Raw genomic sequence first — 21,283 nt, 5'->3', positions numbered from 1 at the left:
AACCGGAGGGTGGGGAGTGCGGAGACGAGGGCTGCGATCCAGGGGCTGGTCCCAGTGGGGACGCGGAGGTCTGGGGGTGAGGGAGTAGCCACCCGCCGAGGTCCGGGCTCCGCTCTGCCACCCGCCCGCCCTCGGGGACGGGTGCCGGAGGCAGCGCCGTCCTGCGGGGCTGTTTTGGTGCACGACCGCGCCGTGCCGCACCGGGCTCTGACGGGAGCCCTGCCCCGGCTGCAGGAGGCACCTTGGGAAGTCTCCTAGGAAAAACCTCATTAGGGGATGAGATTTGTTCCTTCATCCCCTGAAAAAAAGAGAAACTTCCCTTTCTCTAAAACTTGTTCAGACTTCATTAGCTCAGACAAAAATATACAGATGCTGGGCGAGCCCTGCTAGCGCAGACCACGCCTGTATCTCACTCTCCCGTCCCTTTCCGACCGCATCCGCGTAACCCTGCATCCCTCGCAATCGGCAGCACAAATTACCGCTGGCACCTTGCGCGCCGGTACTTCTCGGGGAAGTGCTGGCCTGCTCCGGGCCACCACCTCCCTCCCAGAAAGTCACTACGACGGGAGCTCGGCGCCAGGCTCGAGGTTCCTGCTGCGGGTGCTGGTGTTTGCTCTTCAGCCACGCGCCGGTGGCAGCAGAAAGATCTCCTCATTGCTGAATCCGGCGAGGCTGGGCGGTGGGATCGCTGGAGCGGGTCGGGACCCCCTTCCTCATACCCGGTCCCTGGGGCAAGCTCCTGGGATCCACCGAGAAGCCTTCGATCCGCCGCAGCCTCCCGCTGCTACCAGAAGGTCCAGGGCGGCTGCATCATTTCGTAGGTGGGGATGCTGGTGACGTTGACGGGAATGGAGATGATGGCCCAGGGGAGCCCGTGCTGCTCCAGGGAGCGTCTGATCATGTACCTGGAAGGATAAAGAGACGATGGGCGCGCCTGAGACGCTGGAGTTGGGAGAGCGGAGCCCAGATGTGAGCATAAACCGCACACCGGCTCAAAGAGAAACTCTGTGGATTAATTATAGAATCATAGAATCGTTAAGGTTGGAAAAGACCCTTAAGATCATCGAGTCCAACCGTTAACCCAGCACTGCCAAGGCCACCACTAAACCATGTCCCTCAGCACCACATCTCCCCGGCTTTTAAATCCCCCCAGGGGTGGGGACTCAGCCCCTGCCCTGGGCAGCCTGGGCCAGGCCCTGACAGCCCTTTGGGGGAAGAAGTTTTTCCCCATACCCAACCCAACCCTGCCCTGGCGCAGCTTGAGGCCGTTCCCTCTCGTCCCATCGCTTGTTCCTGGGGAGCAGAGACCGACCCCCCCGGCTCCAGCCTCCTTTCAGGCCGTTGCAGAGAGCGATGAGGGCTCCCCTCAGCCTCCTCTTCCCCAGGCTGAGCCCCCCCAGCTCCCCCAGCCGCTCCTCCCCAGCCTTGTGCTCCAGCCCCTGCCCCAGCCTCGCTGCCCTGCTCTGGCCACGCTCCAGCCCCTCCATGGCCGCCTTGGGGTGCGGGGCCCAGCGCTGAGCACAGCATTCGAGGGGCGGCCTCACCAGTGCCCAGCGCAGGGGCACCATCACCTCCCTGCTCCTGCTGGCCACACCGTTCCTGATACAGGCCAGGATGCCATTGGCCCTCTTGGCCACCTGGGCACCCTGCTGGCTCATGTCCAGCGGCTGTCGACCAGCACCCCCAGGCCCTTTCCCGCCGGGCAGCTCCCAGCCGCTCCTCCCCACGCCTGCAGCGGTGCCTGGGGTTGCTGTGCCCCCAGGGCAGGACCCGGCACTGAGCCTTGCTGACCCTCACCCCGTGGCCTGGGCCCATCGACCCGGCCTGGCCAGGGCCCTCTGCAGGGCCTCCTGCCCTCCAGCAGATCGACACTTCCACCCAGCTTGGTGTCCCCTGCAAACTGACTGAGGGTGCCCTCGATCCCCTCATCCAGATCATTGATGAAGATATTGAACAGGACCGGCCCCAAAGTGAGTGAATTTGCTAAAAATCTGTTTCACCAAGCCCAGGTGGGACATGCTGATCCCTGTTTTGTGGGGACAAGGCTGTCGCTTGGCCCTTCCCGTGGGATATTCCACGCGTGGGAAGATGAGACGTCCGTTGGCCGAGGCACCTACCCGTCCCTGCCCAGCAGGAAGAGCGCGGGGATGTCGGCTGTCCGCCTGGTGCTGTCCTGGATCATCTCGATGTAGAAGCTGTCGTTATCGTAGGCGTTATCTGCGATGATCACCGCCCGTCCGCCGTGCTCCTGGATCACACGCGTCTTCGACAGGAACGAGCAACCCCTGGGGCAGAGAGCGACAGATCTTTGGTGGCCACAAGCAGATCCTCGGCAGGTACGAAACCTGCAAGCGCCGAAGCTTGCCTGGAAACGCCCGAACCAGGGACTGTCGCGCTGGCCCCGCGCCTCCCCCAAACCCTGCTCCTCTTTGAGTCTGTATTTTAGGCACAGGCTGCCCACACTCTGCCACTTTCTCCTAAGAAAAAATAAAATAAAATAGGGCTTTTTTCCAACTTGGCGCAGGCTGTTTTCTAAGAGACGCCACATGAAACGCTCTGGGGTAGGAGCAACCTCACGTTTTCCTCGTATACCCACGGGTAAGTCATGGGAAGAAGCTGGAGGTGATGGGAAAACGTGGCCGTGGCACTGTCACCCCTCCTGCCTGAGGGTCCCCCCAAACAGCTCCCGCGACGCCAGACGTACCCCCTCTCCACCAAGGCGATCTGGTCCTGGATGAAAACGCCATTATTCAGCTCTCCACAGGCTTCGGGGGGATCCGCCGGGACCAGGTGGATCTGGTCGTACCTTGTGTTCTCCAAGAAGGGAGACGGGCAGGGGTGAGCGAGGGGCGGCTTCCCAGCCCCGCCGCGGCCGGCCCCGCTGTCCCGTGCCCTGCTCATCCCCCTGCGGGGTGGGCTTTGGGGGAGATTTTAGGGCTTCCTGGTGCAGGGACGCTGGTTGCCCCTTTCCAGCCTCTGCGGAGCTGTCCCGAGCTTGCCTAGACCTTGGTGTGACCATGGGGAGGGGAAACTGAGGCACGGCACCACCCATACATACAAGTGCTCCCGGGGAACACGTGCAGAGCCAGAAAGCATCTTTTCCTCCAGTCACGTCGATGTACCATGTGTTTCCTAGCAGACCTGCTCCTGCATCCCCATCCCGACCCTGGATTTATTCGGGGAAAGGTCTCACATCCGTAACACCCGTTGGTTTCTCCCTGCCGTTCCCCGTGGGAGCCCGACCAGCCCTCCTGGGACGCGGCTGTGCCTCTCTCAGCCCTTGGAGGAGGACAGAGCGGGGTATGTGCTCCCTGACCACATGTGGGACGAAACTCCCCCTCCAAAAGCCCGCTGAGGCCGAAGGCAGGGACCAGCGTGTGCCTCCTTCCTTAGGGAAAGGCTCACGGAAGAGCAATTAGCTCCATTTTTATAAAAGGCTTCAAATCACCGGTTCCTGCAGCGGAGAAATATTAGGATGGGGGGACCCAAGACAAATTCAGTTCTTAATACTTACAAACACGCCGCCAAAATCCTTGGCTGGAGTGGCGGTGAAGATGTAGCGGATGTCTCCCGGGCTCAGCACTTGGAAATACAGGTATTCATGGATGCGTAAACCTGGGTGTGCACAGGGAGAGGTGAGAGGCGGAGAAAACAAAAGGGAAAATTCCTGGGAAAAAAGGGAAAATGCCCAGCTACCGGTCCTGAACTGGAGCACGCTGAAGGGAACAGACCCTTCGGCAATGCCAGCGCCGATTTCCAGATGGGGGAAAGGCACCGGGACTGGGGTGGAAGGGGAAAATGCAGTCGGAACACGGAGGGGATAGGGGTGATACGCACCCGGATCGGGGTGCACAGAGGGGAAATGCGCTCAGACTGAGGTGCCCTGAAAAGAAATGCACCTGGGATGGGGTGCTGGGTGGGGAAGTGCAATGGGGTTGGGGTGCATGGAGGGGAAATGCAGCCGGATTGGGGTGCAGGAGGGGAAATGCAATGGGGTTGGGGTGCAGGAGAGGAAATGTAATGGAGCTGGGGTTCATGGAGGGGAAATGCAGCTGGATTGGGGTGCTGGATGCGGAAATGTAATGGGGTTGGGGTGCACGGAAGGGAAATGCAATGGAGACAGGGTGCAGTGAGGGGACATGCACCCGGATCACAGTGCATGGAGGGGAAATGCAGCCAGATGGCGGTGCATGGAGGCAAAATGCACCCAGATTGGGGTGCACGGAGGGGAAATGCACCTGGATTGGGGTGTAGGAGGGGAAATGCAACAGAGCTGGGGTGCATGGAGGGGAAATGCAATGGGGTTGGGTGCATGGAGGGGAAATGCACCTGGATCACAGTGCATGGAGGCAAAATGCACCCAGACTGGAGTGCAAGAGGGGAAATGCATGCAGAAGGAGGTGCTGGATGGGGAAATACAATTATGTAGGGGTGCAGTCATGGGAAATGCACCTGGATTGGGGTGCAGGAGGGGAAATGCAATGGAGCTGGGGTGCGGTGATGGGAAATGCACCCGGATTGGGGTGCAGAACAGGGAATGCACCCAGAAGGAGGTGCTGGATGGGGAAATGCAATTAGGTTGGGGTGCACCGAGGGGAAATGCACCCGGATTGGGGTGCAGGAGGGGAAATGCACCAGGCTTGGGGTGGAGGAGGGGAAATGCACCAGGATTGGGGCAAAGGAGGGGAACTGCAATGGTGACAGGGTGCAGCGAGGGGAAATGCACCTGGATTGCGGTGCACGTAGGGGGAATGCACCCAGACTGGGGTGCAGGAGGGGAAATGCAATGGAGATAGGGTGCACTGACGGGAAATGCAGCCAGATTGGGGTGTTGGATGGGGAAATGCAACAGGGTCGTGGTGCAGTGATGGGAAACGCAGCCGGATTGGGGTGCAGGAGGAGGAATGAAATGGGGTTGGGGTGCATGGAAGGGAAATGCAATGGTGACAGGGTGCAGTGAGGGGACATGCACCTGAATTGCGGTGCACAGAGGGGAAATGCAGCTGGATGGCGGTGCATGGAGGCAAAATACATCCAGATTGGGGTGTAGGAGGGGAAATGCAATGGGGTTGGGGTGCAGTGATGGGAAATGCATCTGGATTGGGGTGTAGGAGGGGAAATGCAATGGAGACGGGGTGCACCGAGAGGAAATGCACCCGGACCGGGGTGCAGGAGGGGAAATGCAATGGGGTTGGGGTGCAGCAAGGGGAAATGCACCCAGATTGGGGTGCAGGAGGGGAAATGCACCAGGATTGGGGTGCACCGAGGGGAAACGCAACGGGGCCGGGGTGCAGGAGGGGAGTGCAGCCGGATGGCGGCGCGCCGAGGGGAAAGGCAGCCGGGCGGTGCGGTGCGGGGGCCGGGGCCGGGGCCGGGGCCGGGGCCGGGCGGGGCGGGGGCCGGGTCGGTCGCACTCACCGCGGGCCGGGCAGGAGCAGAGGCAGAGGCAGAGCCAGAGCGAACGGCGGAGCATGGCTGCGCCCGGCGCCGCCAGCCGCCCCGCCCCCGCCCCGCGCCCATTGGCGGCGCCCACGCCGCTCGCCTTCCTATTGGCCGGCGCCGCCATCAATCAGCCGAGAGACCGGGGAAGGCCCCGGCTGCGCCCTCCGTCCCGGTCAGCTCGGTGACCGCTCCCGGGGCGGTGGGGCCTCGGTGTCCCCTCACCGGCCCTGCCAAATAAAGCTCCATCCACCAGCCCTGCTGGCCCCAGGCCGTGTGCCCGCTCCGTCCCTTGACCAATAGTGAGCCGCCCTCCCGGGCCTCCCTGCCTCTCTATGCTGTTCGGGAAGGAAGGGCACCTCCCCGGGGCCGCTCTGTCCGCCCGTACCATAGAGCGCGGCCGGAAGCGGTCGCCTAGCAACGCGCGCTTCCCCTCCCGCCCCGGGGAAGCTTCTCGGCGGGCGCGGTGCATTGTGGGGCGGGGCCTGGCTGAGGCGCGGGCAGCGAGGAGCGGCGCCGGGATGATGGTGAGTCCCATCCGCCGCCATCCTCCCCTCCGCCGCGCTCCGCCGTCCGGGGGCGGCGCGATCGGCCTCCGCCACCCTGCGGGGGCCGTGTTTGGCGGGGTTGTGGCGGCGCCGGTGGGCGTTCGGGAGGGGAGCGGGCGGGGGTGGCGCAGGCCGCCCTGCCGCAGAGGCCTGCCGCTACCCGCGGCGTGAGGGGGCACGTCGGGCCCCGGTTCCCGCCGGGCGCTGGGTGGGAGCTGCAGTCGTGCAGCTCCCGGAGCCGCGGCCTCCTCGTCCCCCTCCGCCGCAGGGCCCAGCTCCTCCCCCGGCTGCGGGGCCCCTTCGGCTCCGGCGCTCCCCGGCTCCGGGCCCGTTGCTCGGGAGCAGGCAGGCGGCCGCACACGGGCGGTGTGTCTGCCTCCGCCCGGATTTTCTCGGGGATGCCAGGGTTCCTTTTCCATTGGGATCTCTCCTCTGGTGGGTGTGGGAGAACTCGGTGCGTTTTCTTCCACGAGATCTTTCCAGGATTTAGGATCTGTGCTCCTCACACCCCTCTCGTAGTCACACATCGGACCCAGCTTTGTCACTCCTTAGTGCAGCAGTCATAGTGTAATTTTGCTCTCTGCCCGCAGGTGGTTGTTTAAAACCGGGTGCCTCCCCAGCTTTGGCTGTGTTTGGACTGTGTTCGAGCTTTGCCTGCAAGGCACGTTTGCTTTCTGAAAAGGACTGGTGCGCTCTCAGAGCAGCGAGAAGCCCTTGGCTGCTCTGGCCTCTGGTATCCTCTAAGCCGTCTCCAGCACAGTTTGCTGTCAGGCAGCTGTAATCATGGAATGGTTTGGTTGGGAAGGGACCTTAGAGACCATCTCGTCCAACCCCCTGCCACGGGCAGGGACACCTCCCACCGGACCAGGTTGCTCAAAGCCCCATCCAGCCTGGCCTTGAACACTGCCAGGGATGGGGCATCCACAGCTTCTCTGGGCAGCCTGGTCCAGGGCCTCACCACCCTCATGGTGAAGAATTTCTTCCTTATATCTAATCTAAATCTGCCCTCTTTCAGTTTGTAGCCATTACTCCTTGTCCCAGCGCTACGCTCCCTTGTAAAAAGTCCCTCTCCAGCTTTCCTATAGGCCCCCTTCAGGTGCTGGAAGGGTGGCCCGAGCTCTCCCCGCAGCCTTCTCTTCTCCAGGCTGAACACCCCCAGCTCTCTCAGCCTGTCCTCATAGGAGAGGTGTTCCAGCCCTCTGAGCATCACTTAAATTGCGTTCGTCTGCCACGTCCTCTCTGTGAAAGCGTCTCAGCAGTTGCCATCCTTGGGGCAGCTTGGACTCTGATCTGAGGGGTGACAGAGAAGGGGCTGTTGTGCCTGTTTTGCTGACCATTTTGCTGGCACTATAATAAAAAAATCACTGATCCGGTTGCAGCACTTACGCAGTTTCCCGCTGTCTCAGTAGTTACTGCAAGTACTGTCTTCTCCAGTCTAGTATTGCAATCAGAACTTTGCTGAACTACGCTGCGTGGAGGAAGGCCACTTTTGGGGACAGTTACAGTACGGTCTCGGAGTGGGGACTGGAGACACTTGGGTGAATTCATAGAATTGTTAAGGCTGGAAAAGACCCCTAAGATCACCCAGTCCAACCGTTAGCCCAGCACTGCCAATCCACCACTAAACCATGTCCCTCAGCACCACATCTGCCCGGCTTTTAAATCCCCCCAGGGACGGGGACTCAGCCCCTGCCCTGGGCAGCCTGGGCCAGGCCCTGACAGCCCTTTGGGGGAAGAAGTTTTTCCCCATACCCAACCCAACCCTGCCCTGGCGCAGCTTGAGGCCGTTCCCTCTCGTCCCATCGCTTGTTACTTGGGTTCCAGTTACACTGTGGGAGCAAGAGGAGGTGGAAAGCAGTTAGCTCACGTGAAGGCAGAGGAATTTTAAGGAGGCTGCAGGTTTTGATCTCGGCCTTTTTGTGTGATGGTAGCTTGCTGGGCTGTGTGAGGAGTTAGCTCCAGGTTGTTGGGATTGGAGTAACGGCTCTGCTGTGGGTTCTCTCTTCAGCCAACACCGGTTATCCTGCTGAAGGAGGGGACGGACACCTCGCAGGGGATCCCCCAGCTTGTCAGCAACATCAATGCCTGCCAGGTTATTGCAGAAGCCGTGCGCACTACCCTGGGACCTCGGGGCATGGACAAGCTCATTGTGGATGACCGGGGTAAGCGCTGGGCAGTGGCCTCTCACAGCCATGTAGAAAAATGGCTCGGAAATAATCTCCAAGTGCAGTGCACGCGCTTCATATCTTCATATCAGTTAAAACGGGCATTTGCATATATGCAAACTTCAACTTCCTCACCCCATACTAAACTTAACTCTCACAACAGAGGTTCAGCCTCTGTCTCTCTTCAGTTTAACACCTTGACTCTGGCCTCCGCTGTTAAGGGAAAACAATTGTCACACCTACCTGAGGAACTACCTGTTTGTTGCCTGCTAGCCTGATTTAAGGCAGCTCTGGTCTTTGTTTTTAGGCTAGTGGGACTAGATATGAGAAGGTCCATACCAGAAAGGAGGCTTCCGAGTGTCTTGAACGTGGTCTTCAGCTATCCCTGACCATCTCTATTTATTTATTTTTTTTTAAATGAGGCTTGTAATATGTGTGGAGTTACTCAGCACTTGTGGCTGAGCGTGAGGTCAGTGGATGTTACTGGGTTGATTTTGTGGGTGTGATTTAGGGATAAAACTTGCCCCCCCCCCCCTGAAAAGACTTGTATGAAGTCACCAAACAGATGTTTCGTTTGTGTTTGTTATTACTGGTACTGAAGGGTGAGGTGGAAGGTCTTTAAATAGTTTTTGCAAACGGGAACTGTAGTAACTTTTATTAAAAAGGAGAATTGGATTTAAATTTCCGTAATAACTACTGTGATTGATTTCTAGTCTCTTTGTGTGAGTGTCAGGCTAGAATATCTGTTTTGATCTGTCTGGGGAGGCTCTTGAGAAGTAAGAGGGAAATAAATTTAAAGCCCCTGTGAGTTGGTGTGAAGAGTTGTTCTGCACTGAGACGAAATTCACTTAATCTGCTCCAAAAATGGACTAAAAAGATGCTGTTAATACGGAATGGAGGCGCCTGCTGAGATGCCCTCTGTGAAACAGCTGCTCTGGGCTCCCCCTCTCCGTGGGGGTGACCCCCTCGCTTTGCTTTTCAGCCACTTTACAGTTGTGTATCTGGCTGTAGGAGCATATTAAAATATTGTGATCACATCTGAAATTGCACAGGAGAAAAACAACAGTCATTTGGCTGAAGAAAAATTACTTTCAAGTGGAAATTGGGGATGCAAGCCTGTGGTTGTTTAGACATAACAAAATTCACAGTGATGCAGGACCAGGGCTTGATTGGGGAACACTGTAGCGTAATAACAGGTTGGGGACACATTTGACCTGCAAGGTGAACTGGTGACGCACAGCGAGGCTGGCTGGTCTGAAGTTACTGTTGTATTAATGTCACTCTGAGGTCTGAAAAGCTCCCGTGGGTGTTGGGGTGCCCTTTCAGAGTGACCAGGGCTTTACTCGCGGCAGTCGAGCTTGACGTCCTTTTGCACATCAATCCTAGGCAAAGCCACCATCTCTAACGATGGTGCCACCATCCTGAAGCTCCTCGATGTTGTCCATCCGGCTGCGAAGACGTTAGTGGACATCGCCAAATCTCAAGATGCAGAGGTAGGAGGGTAGCCCGGCTGCGCTCAGGAGCATAACACGCAGGAGAGAGCTTGCTCCTGTCAGTGGTTGTGTGGGCTTGGTGCTAACAGGTGGGAATTGCTCATGGAGTGCTGGCATTTATTCTGGTTTCTTTATTGATGCCTTCTCTTTTGTGATGACTTTTGAATCTTTTACGCTGTTTCAGCCAGGTCTGATGGGTGGTTTGGAAACTTCATAGGTACAGAGTTCATGTTTCATGAACATAGGTGACTGGGAAATGAGACTTCACCCTCAAACGGGATGTAGTCCGAACCCAGCCCTTCTTAATCACTAAAGAATCCAGCTGCAAATCTGTGAGCAGAGAAAATTATGAAATCTGATTTCCTCTGGAAGCCCTTGCATGGTTTTGGAGCTGCTGTCACAGCGGCTCTGCAGTGTGCGGGTGACACAGAGCGTTTTCTCTCCGTGCAGGTTGGTGATGGTACCACGTCTGTAACTCTGCTTGCTGCTGAGTTCCTGAAACAAGTGAAGCCCTACGTGGAGGAAGGCCTTCATCCTCAAATCATCATCCGTGCTTTCCGCACAGCAACGCAGCTGGTAAGGCAGCGCTGCTCGTAGCCGAGGGAGGGCTCGCTGCTGCTGCAGAGCTGAGGGGTGTATTGGGCTGCACCAGAGCGCCTGGGGAGAGGAGTTCTGTGCCAAAGAGGAAAAATAACACGCTTCCAGGCAAAAGTCAGTAATGAATGGGCGTAGGGGGTGACAGTAGCGATCGCAGGATGTATTACTGCAAACATCAGCTGCCTTCTCTGGTGTCAGTGAGCTGTTATTGCCAGCTGGTACCTCTTGAGCGCTATTGCTTCCTTTGGTTTTGCTCCAAGGAAGAATAAGTGGGAAAATTGATTTCCCACTCCCCTGATGGCTGCTACTCCTTGGCAGACCTTACGTCCCGTGAAGCACATCAGTCCCGTTAACCTGAACCTTCTCTGGAGGTTAACTCCTTCAGTAGCCCTTTGGTTCCCCAGATCTCTGCTGAAAACAGTGGAGCAGCTCTGAGCCTCTTCCCGGTCCTCTTAAACTTACGTTGGTGTGTTTCTTAGAATTACTGTGCTGGAAGGGGTGGAATAGTTTAAATGCTTGAAACTTCAGTGATGCTGAAGTAGGGAATAAAAGGTGACATAAAATACAAAGAGAAAAGTTGGAGATCTGATCAGCTTATGAGCAAGAATCATTAATCCAGCTGTTGGCTTGTGTTTTGACAGGCCGTAAACAAGATCAAAGACATTGCTGTTGCAGTGAAGAAGGAAGATAAAGAGTAAGTTTCCCTTACAGATGACCTGGTTGTGTAGCTGGTGCGAGGGTGTTTCTGACTTCTGCTGTGTCTCTGGCTGAGGTCTCGAGGTTGAGCTGAGCAGCTGCAGCCCCACACTGGAGCTGTTTTGGAGCTTTTGGAGTTTCCTGCTCCTCCGGGGGAGATGCCGTGCTCTCACTTGGGCTGCAGCGACGTATATAGGCCGATGTCTTCCAGTGCACATGGAGGAAGCTAGGTACCAAAATAAGTGGCCTGATTTCTTTTTTCCAGTGGTGGTGGAGACTTGCAGCCTTTGCTGCAGTCAGCGGCAGTGTTAAATGCTCAGCGCTTCTCTGAAAATTAGATCGCTTTTTAGCTGTTGCATACACGAAGTTAGGTAGCTAATAGCAGTAAGGAAATGAGGTGAGAATACGAGAGTTCCTTTTCTCCCTGCATTTTAAGCTCTTGTGTGCTTGATCTGACCTTACTAATACCTGCAGGAAGGCTTCAGGTTGAATTGTGTAACCATCTTAAATAAACCAAAATGAGTTGTATCCTTTCTGCTCTCCTGTGACGCGAAATACAGTAGTCGTCGTGGTCAGCCGTAACGTGCGTGATAGAGCCTGGGAGTTGGATCCATGTTTCCTGGTGTCCCCTGTATCATCCACTCTGTTACGGCGTATGTTACCTGAGTTAATACTTTGGCAAACGTGCCACCTTTAGAGGGTTTTAGAAAATTCTTACGGCCTTCGGATGAAGGAGAGGATGCTGAGCCCTGCTGTTTTGGTCAGGGCTTGGTGTGTAAAAGCCAACTGACCTGGTCAGTGCTAGTCTGATGCTTGGGCTCTAAAAGGGAGAATCGTACTTTGACAGTCTGGGCTTTGACATCTGTGCGCCTTGCTTTCCCCATCGATAGAAGGGAGCTGATCTTTGCTTCTATCAGAGTGGATCGATCACACCATACACAGCGTTTTGTGAGCCTGTGAAAAGAATCGCCAAGTGAACAAGACCTTGTTTTTTCTTTCTTTCTTGCAGTGAGCAGAGAAGCCTGCTGGAGAAGTGTGCGGCCACAGCCCTGAGCTCTAAGCTGATCTCCCAGAGCAAGGAGTTTTTCTCCAAGATGGTCGTAGATGCTGTCATGATGTTAGATGACTTGTTACAACTCAAAATGATTGGAATAAAGAAGGTGCAAGGAGGTGCTTTGGAAGTAAGTTCTGTCGGAGCCTGCGTGGAAGGGGTAGGAGACAGCGATCACAGCTCCTTTGGTGGGTTGACTCCAGCAGAAATGGAGCCCGGCTTGATAGTGCCTGTTTGGGAATCACCAAAGCAAAGCAAAGCTGTCGTTGTGAGGAAGAAGCTTAGGGAGAAGGGCTGGATTTCTTTTCTGTAGGTGGAGAATCTGTTTTCTTGAGCCAAATACACTCTTATCTCCCCACCCTCTGCGGCGAATGTTGTTACTGATACGAATTCTGTTTATATCTCTGCAAATAATGAATTTTTTTTTTTTTTATTTTTTGTGGGAAGTCTTTGTTCCTTCTGGAAGCAAAAGCCATACAGTCCTGGTTGTATGCATGAGTACCGGCTTGGGAAAAATGCAAAGAAAACGTTTTGAAGGAGCTGATCTAGCAGTGGGCAGGGCGGACGGGCTGTGTGGTTTATACCACCGTGCCGGAATACCTGCCGTGTATGGGACTGCACGCGGGTACGTGGTAGGGAGTTGTTCTTGGGCTGTGGACAGCTGGTGTGTCCGTGCTCTCTCCTGCCTGTACCCTGTGTAGGTTTGGCCCGTCACTTGGGACCCTTCTGCTGAAAAGTAAAGCACGCCACAGTCTCTCTGAATTATTATGCTGTGGCTGTTACCGTATGTAAACACTCTGCATGAGCATTTTCACTGAGAAGAGACGTTATAATTATGCCATTATCTTGCCCAGACAACTAATTTAGTGAATTAGGAACCTTTCAGCATCTGTTTTTGTGGTGTCTGGGCCTGCTGGTATTCTGAGGCTTGCAGAAATTGGTCCCCTGGGGAGGGTGGTGTCCCCTGTTCCGCATAAAAGCGGCGCTCCCTACTCCGTAGCGTTTGGCCCTTGTACTCCTCTGTCAGACTCCCTGGAGACCCGTACGAGGATGGGGCAAATAATTTAGCACGGTACTTCTCAAGGTTGGCTTGCGAGAGATCCTGGGTCATCTCACCCTGTCAGCCAGAGCAGGGAAAGTCCGTGCTTGTCCTCTGTTAGGAGGGACAGGGACCCCCTGGGCTTCAGTGGCCGGGCGGAGCCAAGCCTGCAGTGCGTGGTTAGATATTCGCGGGGTAGGAGATGTAGATGCTGATTTCTCTCCCAGCCATGAAGTCAAGAAGACCACTTCAGGGAGCGGTGTTGGGCAGGGCAGTCCAGCTGCAAAACAATCCCAGAGGTGGTGATGGAGCTTAGAAAAACAAACCAGGGCAAACAAAACCCCCGAGCGTGGGGCTGTGGATGAGCAGCATCCATCTTCAAAGGGTAGAAATGGGAAAGACATCAGAGAGAGAACAGATTGCTCCATCCCTTGATCTTCAGATTGTATATAGCATCTTTTGCTGCGGTGTCTTGAGGGGTAGAAAGGAAGTGATAGAAGCTGGTTTTGCGAACAGAGAGAAGAAAATATTTGCTGCTTATTTTCTCTAAAAGTGGGTTAATCAAAGGAGACAGCTGTTGGTGAGCGCTTTGTAAATGAGGACTCTGAAAGCAGGGAGTCTCCTGTGGGAGTTACTAACCCTGTTGAGAAAACCTTGGGAGCTGAGCCTAACACAAATCCCTGTCTTCAAGGACTCTCAGCTGGTGGCCGGAGTTGCCTTTAAGAAGACGTTCTCTTACGCTGGGTTTGAAATGCAACCCAAGAAGTATCAGTGTCCCAGGATCGCCTTGCTGAATGTGGAGCTGGAGCTCAAAGCCGAGAAGGACAATGCCGAAGTCAGAGTAAACACGGTGGAGGTAAGAGCCGAAAGGGGAGCCTGTCATGCTTCCTCGTGCCCGCAAGACGCGGCGGCTGCTCGAGAGCCAGTGGGATAAATGGGATTGCCTTCTGCACATCCTTCACCCCCTGAAAATAGCTGGTGGGTTATGCTGCCTCGTTTGAGAGAAGGGTATGGCAGAGTTTGAAGTACAGCGGGTTTAGGGCATGTTTGCTCAGTCATCGTGCCTCAGTTGTGCCGTAAGTCGTCAGCTGTGTGGTGACTTCTTCACGCCTAACAAGTGGCCTTCCAGGGAAAGCTTCTTAAGCAGTGCTTTAAATGCTGGAAAAGCTTTCAGCATATTTCAGCAAACAAAGTGGCCGTTTGGACAGTAGTTGCCTTTCCATCTTGTTAAAATACCTTTATGAAACATGGTCATTCTCTGACACCTGTGTGGAAAGCGCCGCAGTGTTGCACGCATTTGGGTCCTGCGTAATTGTGGTATCTGAAGATCCCCGGGTGCTTTGCTTTTGGGGTCTTGGCCCCACTGTGATCTTAGTAATGGTGTCCTTAAAGTTCCCCTCTCTGCCGCGGTGAACACGATGGTCTTTTCTGTTGTATCCGGCTGCTGTGTGTGGTGTTGCTGTGTGCTTTCGTAAGCTTTCCCAGCTGCCTGTGGCTGTGTTTCACTGGCTGCTAGGGCACAACAGGCTTGTGAAGCCTGAGCGCGCTGGTAAAGCATGAGGCTTCTCAGGATCTGTGTTTTTCCTCTGTGATGGGTACTGTAAGTCTCTCCACCCCAACATCCATGCGCAGTCCTGTAAACACCTCTCAGACATGTGTATCATCCCTTCACCCTCCTTGCGCTCGCTCTCCTGAGCTGCCGCTGCCTCTCTGTCACTTCCTCCAGCCCCTTTATCGACTCAGTTCTGCTGCTGGAAGCATTTTAACAGACATGGCTCTTTGGCATAAAACGGAGTGACCTAAAATCACCTGTGAGTCTTGGAAAGCAGTTGTCTGCCAGGGCTGCACAGAGCAGCGTCGCTGCTGCCTTCGCTTTAGAAGAGCTCTCCCTTTGCGGGCGCTGCGGCGTGGCGTTTGCAACCCTCTGTAACGTGAGTGCTCGTCCCGTCCTCTCTCGTCCCTGCCAGGATTACCAGGCCATTGTGGATGCTGAGTGGAACATCTTGTATGACAAGCTAGACAAAATCCACAAGTCGGGAGCCAAAGTCGTCCTGTCCAAACTTCCTATCGGTGATGTGGCTACGCAGTACTTCGCGGACAGGGATATGTTTTGTGCTGGCCGTGTCCCGGAAGAAGATCTCAAGCGAACTATGATGGTGAGCTGCCTTGTTTCAGAATAAAGACTTTTGATTTCGTTTTAACAGCGCCAAGCTGGTCACGTCCAAAACAGGGCAGCAATCGGTGACTGAACACACTGTTCCTTACAAAGATTTAAAGTTAAAATCAAGTATTTTTTTTCCAATGTGGTTATTATGTAAAGTTGCCATATACTGACAAAGCTCTTCCTTGATGGATTGAACAATCACACACTGATTGCATCTGTGCCGCTTTTTTGTTTCTCTGATGCTGTTACATATTAGGGTCTGCACATCGGGTCGGTAGAGGTTTATTTTCCCTAGTTCTTGCCTGTTCCATCGTGAGTGGTTTTTTCCTACGCTTTCTTTGTGTAGCTGCTGGACTCTAGAGCCTGTGAGTCAGCACTCAGAAGAAGCAGAATCTTATTTTGCTGTCGAGGATTGTTTCTGATGTTGGTAGCCTGCCTAGATGCCTGAGATGGGGGGAAAGTAGAAAGATTTTTTTCCTGAATCTGGCCTGCAGGGTGGTTTTGCATCAGCTAAAAGGCCGGGCTGTCTCTGAACAGCGGGAGCCTGCTGGGCAAATTTGTCTTGTTTGTCAGCGTTGGTAACGCCGCGCTTTATCTCCTTTCCGTGCAGGCCTGCGGCGGTTCCATTCAGACTAGTGTCAATGCCCTGTCGGATGATGTCCTGGGCCGATGCGAACTCTTTGAGGAGACTCAGATTGGAGGAGAGAGGTAAATACGTCAGCCGTGAACCTGTAGTCCTGTGTAAGCACTCTCATACGAGTTTGAAAAGTTAGGGTCTGAGCGTTGGCAGGTTTGAGCATCTCTCAAGGTGATGGTGCGAAAACAAGATTGCGTTATTGCTGCTTTTTATGAGGCTGAGGGAGGGGGCAGAAGCAAGCTTTCGTCCAAATCTTACCTCTTTTATATGCTGTTAAAAATATGTATTTATTCCCCAATGCCTTGTAGAAAGCCGAGTGATATTCTTTGATTCGTAACTTAAAAGCAACGCATTTTGGGGTTGATTGTGGCGCTCCCCTGATATCCCGCAGTCCCACTGTACTACCGGTGCCAGTGAAGCTGGGTACTATATCATGGGGTTCTTCCTGTCGCTGGAGGAGAAATCCTCTCCGGGGCTGCCTGCTAACATCTGCTGTGTCCCTGCCGAGTGAAAATGAGAGCACCGGTTTAGCGCAAAGCCCTAGCGACAGGGAGAGAGTGGGTTTTCCTGGGTCAGCTTGAATTTCACTTGCATATTGCCTGGTTCTGCTCCTTCTTAGCTCAAGATCCGATAGGGGCACTGCGCAGGGTGAAACGGCTTCACGCATGCGTCTGGCTTGTAAAGAACTTCTCTGTTCCCGTGCTGTCGTATCGGTGCAAAGCCTGCTCAGCAGCAGCACTGCTTCTCCGTCACCTTAACCCTTCTTGTGTTGTGCCGTCGGCAGGTATAACTTCTTCACAGGCTGCCCGAAGGCGAAGACCTGCACGATAATCCTGCGAGGGGGTGCGGAGCAGTTCATGGAAGAGACGGAACGGTCCCTGCACGATGCCATCATGATCGTCAGGAGAGCAATCAAGGTAAGGACCGGCGGAGATACCTCCCTGCTGGATGGGCTTTGGGGTTGTCGAGCAGACCTGGCACAGCTGTAACTCCTTCTAGAAACCTTTTCACACACCAGCGTTTGGCTAAGGTCTCCGTGGAGAGGCCGAGAGCTCTCAGCCGGTAAGAGTGGAGCGTGCAGACGAGCAGCATCGGATCGATTAACTCGAGTGCTGTTCCGTGGCCAAAGCAGCGTTGTCTCTGCAGCGTTGCCAACCGCTTTTCAGGCACGCCTGGTTTTCCCCTTCTCTTCAGTACAGTCGTAACTTGTGCTTGCTGGGTTGTGGTGTCTTCTGTCAACACCCCTGTCCTAAAGGGAACGCAAGATTTGGGGTGCGTCGGGTAGATCTTCAGTAGATTTGAATAGCAGGGCTGATCCCATGTGCGTGGCAGCACCTGCTAAAGCCACTCGTTCCCTCTCGGTGCCTGACCTGAGGGGGTGACTGTCCCCTGGCCGCGAAGGGAGGCTGGGAGCACCGAGAGGGAAGTCTGAGGCACGTGTGAACGTGAGCTCTGCTTGAGGAGTTGCTGGTCCTGCGTGATGGGTGCTGCCTAGCTGCGGGTGTTTCTGGGTTAGGCAAGCTAACATGTTAATGCAGTGTTTTCTGGTTAAAAACAGCTTTGAGGCTGAGTGCCCTGAGGGGATGGGAAGAAGCACGTCAAGAGTTTTTTTGAACTGTTTTGCTTTTAGAAAGAACATCCTGATCTCCCTACTGGAAAAAAAAAATAGGGAAGGGAAAAAAATAGCAGAACTTGGCTGCAAAGTGCTGCTGTGAATATCCTTAATTTTGAATGCTTTACAAAAGCGAGGGAAACTTGCCCAGCACAAGGGAGCCGTGGTCTGCCATCCCTCCCCTGGCCCAGCCTCCCCAAACCGCTCCTTTATCTTGTGCACAGCTGCAAGGAGCCGCTGGTGGCTGCTGCTGGAGGTTCTTGGCCTGTTTCTGAAGCTCCTAGCGAAGCTGGCAGGCGCTCCCAGGGATGGCAGCAGCCTGGGCTGCAGATTCCCACGGGCCTGGTGCGTCTGCGTCACCCTGAGGCGTAACACTTGCAGGAAAGGAGGCTTTCCTGCTCTCCCCACTCCTGGAACGAGAGTGAGAGTTTCCCTTCTTCTTGCAGAACGACTCGGTTGTTGCCGGCGGTGGTGCGATCGAGATGGAGCTTTCCAAATACCTCCGGGACTATTCCAGGACCATTCCAGGCAAGCAGCAGCTGCTGATAGGCGCTTACGCTAAAGCCCTCGAGATCATTCCCCGCCAGCTCTGCGACAACGCCGGCTTTGATGCCACCAACATACTGAACAAGCTCCGAGCCAAGCACGCGCAGGTGGGTGCCCACCTTTGAACCGAGGGCTGTTGGGAGGAACCAGCAGCGTGTGTGATTTTCTTTCTTTCTTTCTTTCTTTTTCCTTGAGCCGGACGGATCCGGTGTAATTCAGCTATGCCCATGTTAGGACTGTGTCCTCTTTGATGACATGCAGCGTTTCGGTTTCAGAGCGAGCGTGGGCCTGGTGCAGGTTTCTATAAAAGGAAATGATCTGTTTTGCCTTTGATCGCAGCTGTCGGGTGACTTCTAGAGCTGCGAGTTTTGATTTGCTTTTTAAAAATGCATCATTTGTCAGGAGGGAGGCTTCTATATTAAACATTAAAGTAATTAGAGTATAGAAGTTGGCTGAGCCATGTGTTTTCCAGAGGAGCTGCAGAACGAAGGTCTTTTTATTGTGTTTGAGCCTGGGTTCAAAACCCCCAAGTCACGCTTGCGATCATTCCAGACCTTGTGGAGCGTGCGTGCACACCCACTCCTCATTCAGGCAGTTAGAGGTTGCCCCTTCGCTTCTCTCGGAAGCAGCTGCCGCTTTCTGGGGTCACCCCCACCACATTTCAGCCTGCTGATGGTTGTGGGGTTAGGAGGAATACCCCGAAACGGGCGGCTGTATCTTGGGCTGCAAAAACTGGGGCTGTGGGCCGAGGAGCGAGACAGCGGTGGAGTGGAAGTCAGTCCTGTAAATCTTCTACAGCTTTTTTCTGAAATGGTGCACACCTCCTACTTTATGAGGCTTCGCTGGCACTGTTTGCTGGCAACAAAGACTTTTTGGTTTTTTTTTTTCTTTGTTTTTCCCTCAAATATTCTTCCTTCCTACAGCAAGGTCCAGTCTCTGCCTCTCCCTGAACGTTCTCACGTCTTGGCTTCCCAGCGTGCTGGCCCCGAAGTCCCCACCAGCCCAATAACGAGCCCCTCTTCCCTCTTCTCTCCCACCAGGGAGGTATGTGGTACGGCGTGGACGTGAACAACGAGGACATCGCCGATAACTTCGAGGCCTGCGTGTGGGAGCCGGCCATCGTGCGCATCAACGCCCTGACGGCAGCCTCCGAGGCCGCCTGCCTCATCGTCTCCGTGGACGAAACCATCAAGAACCCCCGTTCCACCGTGGACGCTGCGCCCAGCGGACGGGGCCGGGGGCGAGGCAGACCCCACAACCACTGAGGCCCCGCGCCCGTCGGTGACGGGGAAGCTCTCCTCCAATGTGCAAAGTGAAAAAAAAATGGGTTTCTAGCTTAATTAACGGGCCGTTCGCCAGATGGTCATTTTGAGGGCTTACAGGCAACCACTGGCCTTGTTTAATTAGAGTCAAATCTTGGCCTCGGCAGCGGCAACCTCCCGCGAGGTGCCCTGCCCCAACATTTCCTACACAGCACTCATCCCCTTAGGCTCGCCTCGGCCTTCCGCCGGGAAGCCGCGCTGAGCCGAGCCCTCTTCAGCGCTGGCCGGTAGCGCAGCGCGTGCGGGGTTTGTTCGTATTTATACTTTTTTTTTCCCCCCCCCCTCCTTTCTGCTGGGGGTTTTGAACCCAGTTGCAAACACAATAAAAAGATGACTTCGTTTCAGTGGCCAACGGGGGTTCCTGTGTTCTCTGCTGCTTGCTTCGTTCGGCAGAGCGGTAGCTCGCGGTTAGAGCGAAAAGGTGAACCTTTCAAACTGGTTTTTGCCCCGTTTAAGAGCGGGCGCTGTGCTGGGCAGCAGGCCCGACTCCTAGCGCACCCCGCTTCCCCGTGCTTCCCAGACAGATTGCCTCTGCGCTCGTCGCCTCCCTCGGAGCTCCTCGCTGCTGCTCGGTGGCGTTTCTGCTCTTTGCTTTTCGCGGCTGACGTCTCCGGCCCTGGCGGGGGGATGCGTGGGGCCGGCGGTGCTTCAGGGGCGGATCCGGGCGCTTGGGGCGTCCCCGGCAGGAAAACTCTCTTGGGGAGGCAGGGGCCTGGTAGGTTGAAAGCGTTAATGGAAGACAGCGGAAGAAATTTGGTATCTAGTGAGATCTCGTTTTAATTAGGCAAGCGGATGGTGCGTTACACCGCAAGACGTGTTGCTTCTGCCCTGTCCATAAAGCGCTGCCGTGCGACAGGCGCGGAGGCCCCCGGCGCGTCCCTTAAGGTGACCCTCGCGGCCGTTCGTCTCGCCTGAAGCGCCTTTCGGCGGCGCGCGTGAAAAGCGAGCGCCGTTACAGCTTTTGCGTAAAACCCTCTCGGCCGTTCGTAGCGGTGCCGGTTAAAGCCGAGAGAAGGCGTTGCCCCTCTCCCCGCGCCCCAGGCCGCCTCGCCCCCACCCGCCGAGCTCGGCTTCCAGCTCTCCCTGCCATACTCCAGTCTCTAAAGCCGATTCCCAGCTCTGCGGGGTTGTAATCTGGGAACCGGGAATCCCTCGGCCACCTGGGCTCTTTTCTCCACCAAAAATTAATCCTCTTTTTTTTTTTCTTCCAGGACTGTTCAGAAATCATTATTTTTTTTCAGCAGAGAACCGGCACAAAAAGGTTCAAACTCAACTTTTCCCTCTGCAGTGGGGAAAAGAAAAAAGGAAAACTCTTCCCTCTGAGGTCAGCCCCCTCCCTTGCCGAAGGCCGTGGGGCCGGGAGTCGCGTCTCGGCCCTGCTCCCAGCGACTGGTCTCACTGGTTTGGCGCTGGAGCTGGCTGGCACTGGCCTGGGTTCAGCGTGGCTCCCAGGAGAGCGAAAACCCCACCTCGATCTCAAGAGTCTTTATTCAACGCTGAATCATAAAATAGCTCTTTGCACACCGTTTGGTTTTTTTTTTTTTGTAATTCTTTAAATACACACTGTTTACACTCGGCAAAATTTCAAAGCAACAACATCAAAGTGCGTCTACAGGTGATAGTACCAACCAAAGTGCTAAAACCACGGTCCCCCGCCGCCGCCGCCGCCTCGCCCGCTCTCCCCGGCCGCCGTCGGACCCTGCTGCCACCGAACCCCCCCCGCGCCTCCCCCGGCGCCTCCCCGCCTCCGGCTGCGCCCCGATTTCGGCCCAGTTCGGCAGCGCCCTCCGGCAGATCCAGCGTCGAGGACCCGGTTTAGCATCAAGGGACCGCGGGGAGGGGAGGGGAAAAGGGACGTTTGGTTCTCCAGACACTGGCACATCGCTGCGAAAGACTAAAATAGACCTAAATTTATATAGATATAAAAAAATAACTTAGGAGGCAAACTCGCTACCTTTCGGGAGGGGGGAGGTC

The 21,283-nt window shown here is 55.2% G+C and overlaps 2 protein-coding genes across 3 annotated transcripts; one reads left to right on the top strand and one right to left on the bottom strand.

Annotated features, from left to right (window-relative positions):
• Positions 1-61: 61 nt before the first annotated feature.
• PRADC1 (protease associated domain containing 1) lies at positions 62-5,825 on the bottom strand. The gene is made up of 5 exons (XM_082314903.1): positions 5,419-5,825; positions 3,515-3,615; positions 2,705-2,814; positions 2,118-2,285; positions 62-905 (listed from the first exon to the last, which is right to left on the bottom strand). The coding sequence occupies exons 1-5, from the start codon at positions 5,564-5,566 to the stop codon at positions 785-787; spliced, it is 648 nt and encodes a 215-aa protein (XP_082171029.1). The 5' UTR covers positions 5,567-5,825; the 3' UTR covers positions 62-784.
• A 59-nt stretch (positions 5,826-5,884) lies between these two features.
• Positions 5,885-19,661, top strand: CCT7 (chaperonin containing TCP1 subunit 7). 2 transcript variants are annotated; one of them, XM_082314900.1, is made up of 12 exons: positions 5,885-5,966; positions 7,996-8,149; positions 9,539-9,645; positions 10,096-10,221; positions 10,884-10,936; positions 11,948-12,119; positions 13,720-13,884; positions 14,996-15,184; positions 15,803-15,900; positions 16,614-16,746; positions 17,888-18,094; positions 19,028-19,661. In XM_082314900.1, exons 1-12 carry the CDS (start codon positions 5,961-5,963, stop codon positions 19,250-19,252), a joined length of 1,635 nt encoding a protein of 544 aa, XP_082171026.1. In that variant the 5' UTR covers positions 5,885-5,960; the 3' UTR covers positions 19,253-19,661. The 2 variants fall into 2 exon arrangements, with proteins under 2 accessions (XP_082171026.1, XP_082171027.1); XM_082314901.1 differs by lacking the exons at positions 5,885-5,966; positions 7,996-8,149; positions 9,539-9,645; positions 10,096-10,221; positions 10,884-10,936 and adding an exon at positions 10,993-11,168.
• Positions 19,662-21,283: the final 1,622 nt, after the last annotated feature.

The sequence above is a fragment of the Platalea leucorodia genome, assembly GCF_965183815.1.
Source record: "Platalea leucorodia genome assembly, chromosome: 6".
Lineage (NCBI taxonomy): Eukaryota > Metazoa > Chordata > Aves > Pelecaniformes > Threskiornithidae > Platalea > Platalea leucorodia.
The sequence above is the reverse complement of the archived record's forward strand: the minus strand, read 5'-3'. Positions and strand labels throughout refer to the sequence as shown.

Coding starts and splice junctions, on each gene's coding strand:
- CCT7 (XM_082314900.1), top strand. Junction 9,646..10,095: donor CCAAATCTCAAGATGCAGAG/GTAGGAGGGTAG, acceptor CTCTCCGTGCAG/GTTGGTGATGGTACCACGTC. Junction 16,747..17,887: donor TCGTCAGGAGAGCAATCAAG/GTAAGGACCGGC, acceptor TTCTTCTTGCAG/AACGACTCGGTTGTTGCCGG.
- PRADC1 (XM_082314903.1), bottom strand. CDS start 5,566: ATGGCGGCGCCGGCCAATAGGAAGGCGAGCGGCGTGGGCGCCGCCAAT. Junction 2,815..3,514: donor AGGATTTTGGCGGCGTGTTT/GTAAGTATTAAG, acceptor CCCTTCTTGGAG/AACACAAGGTACGACCAGAT. Junction 2,286..2,704: donor ATCGCCTTGGTGGAGAGGGG/GTACGTCTGGCG, acceptor TCTCTGCCCCAG/GGGTTGCTCGTTCCTGTCGA.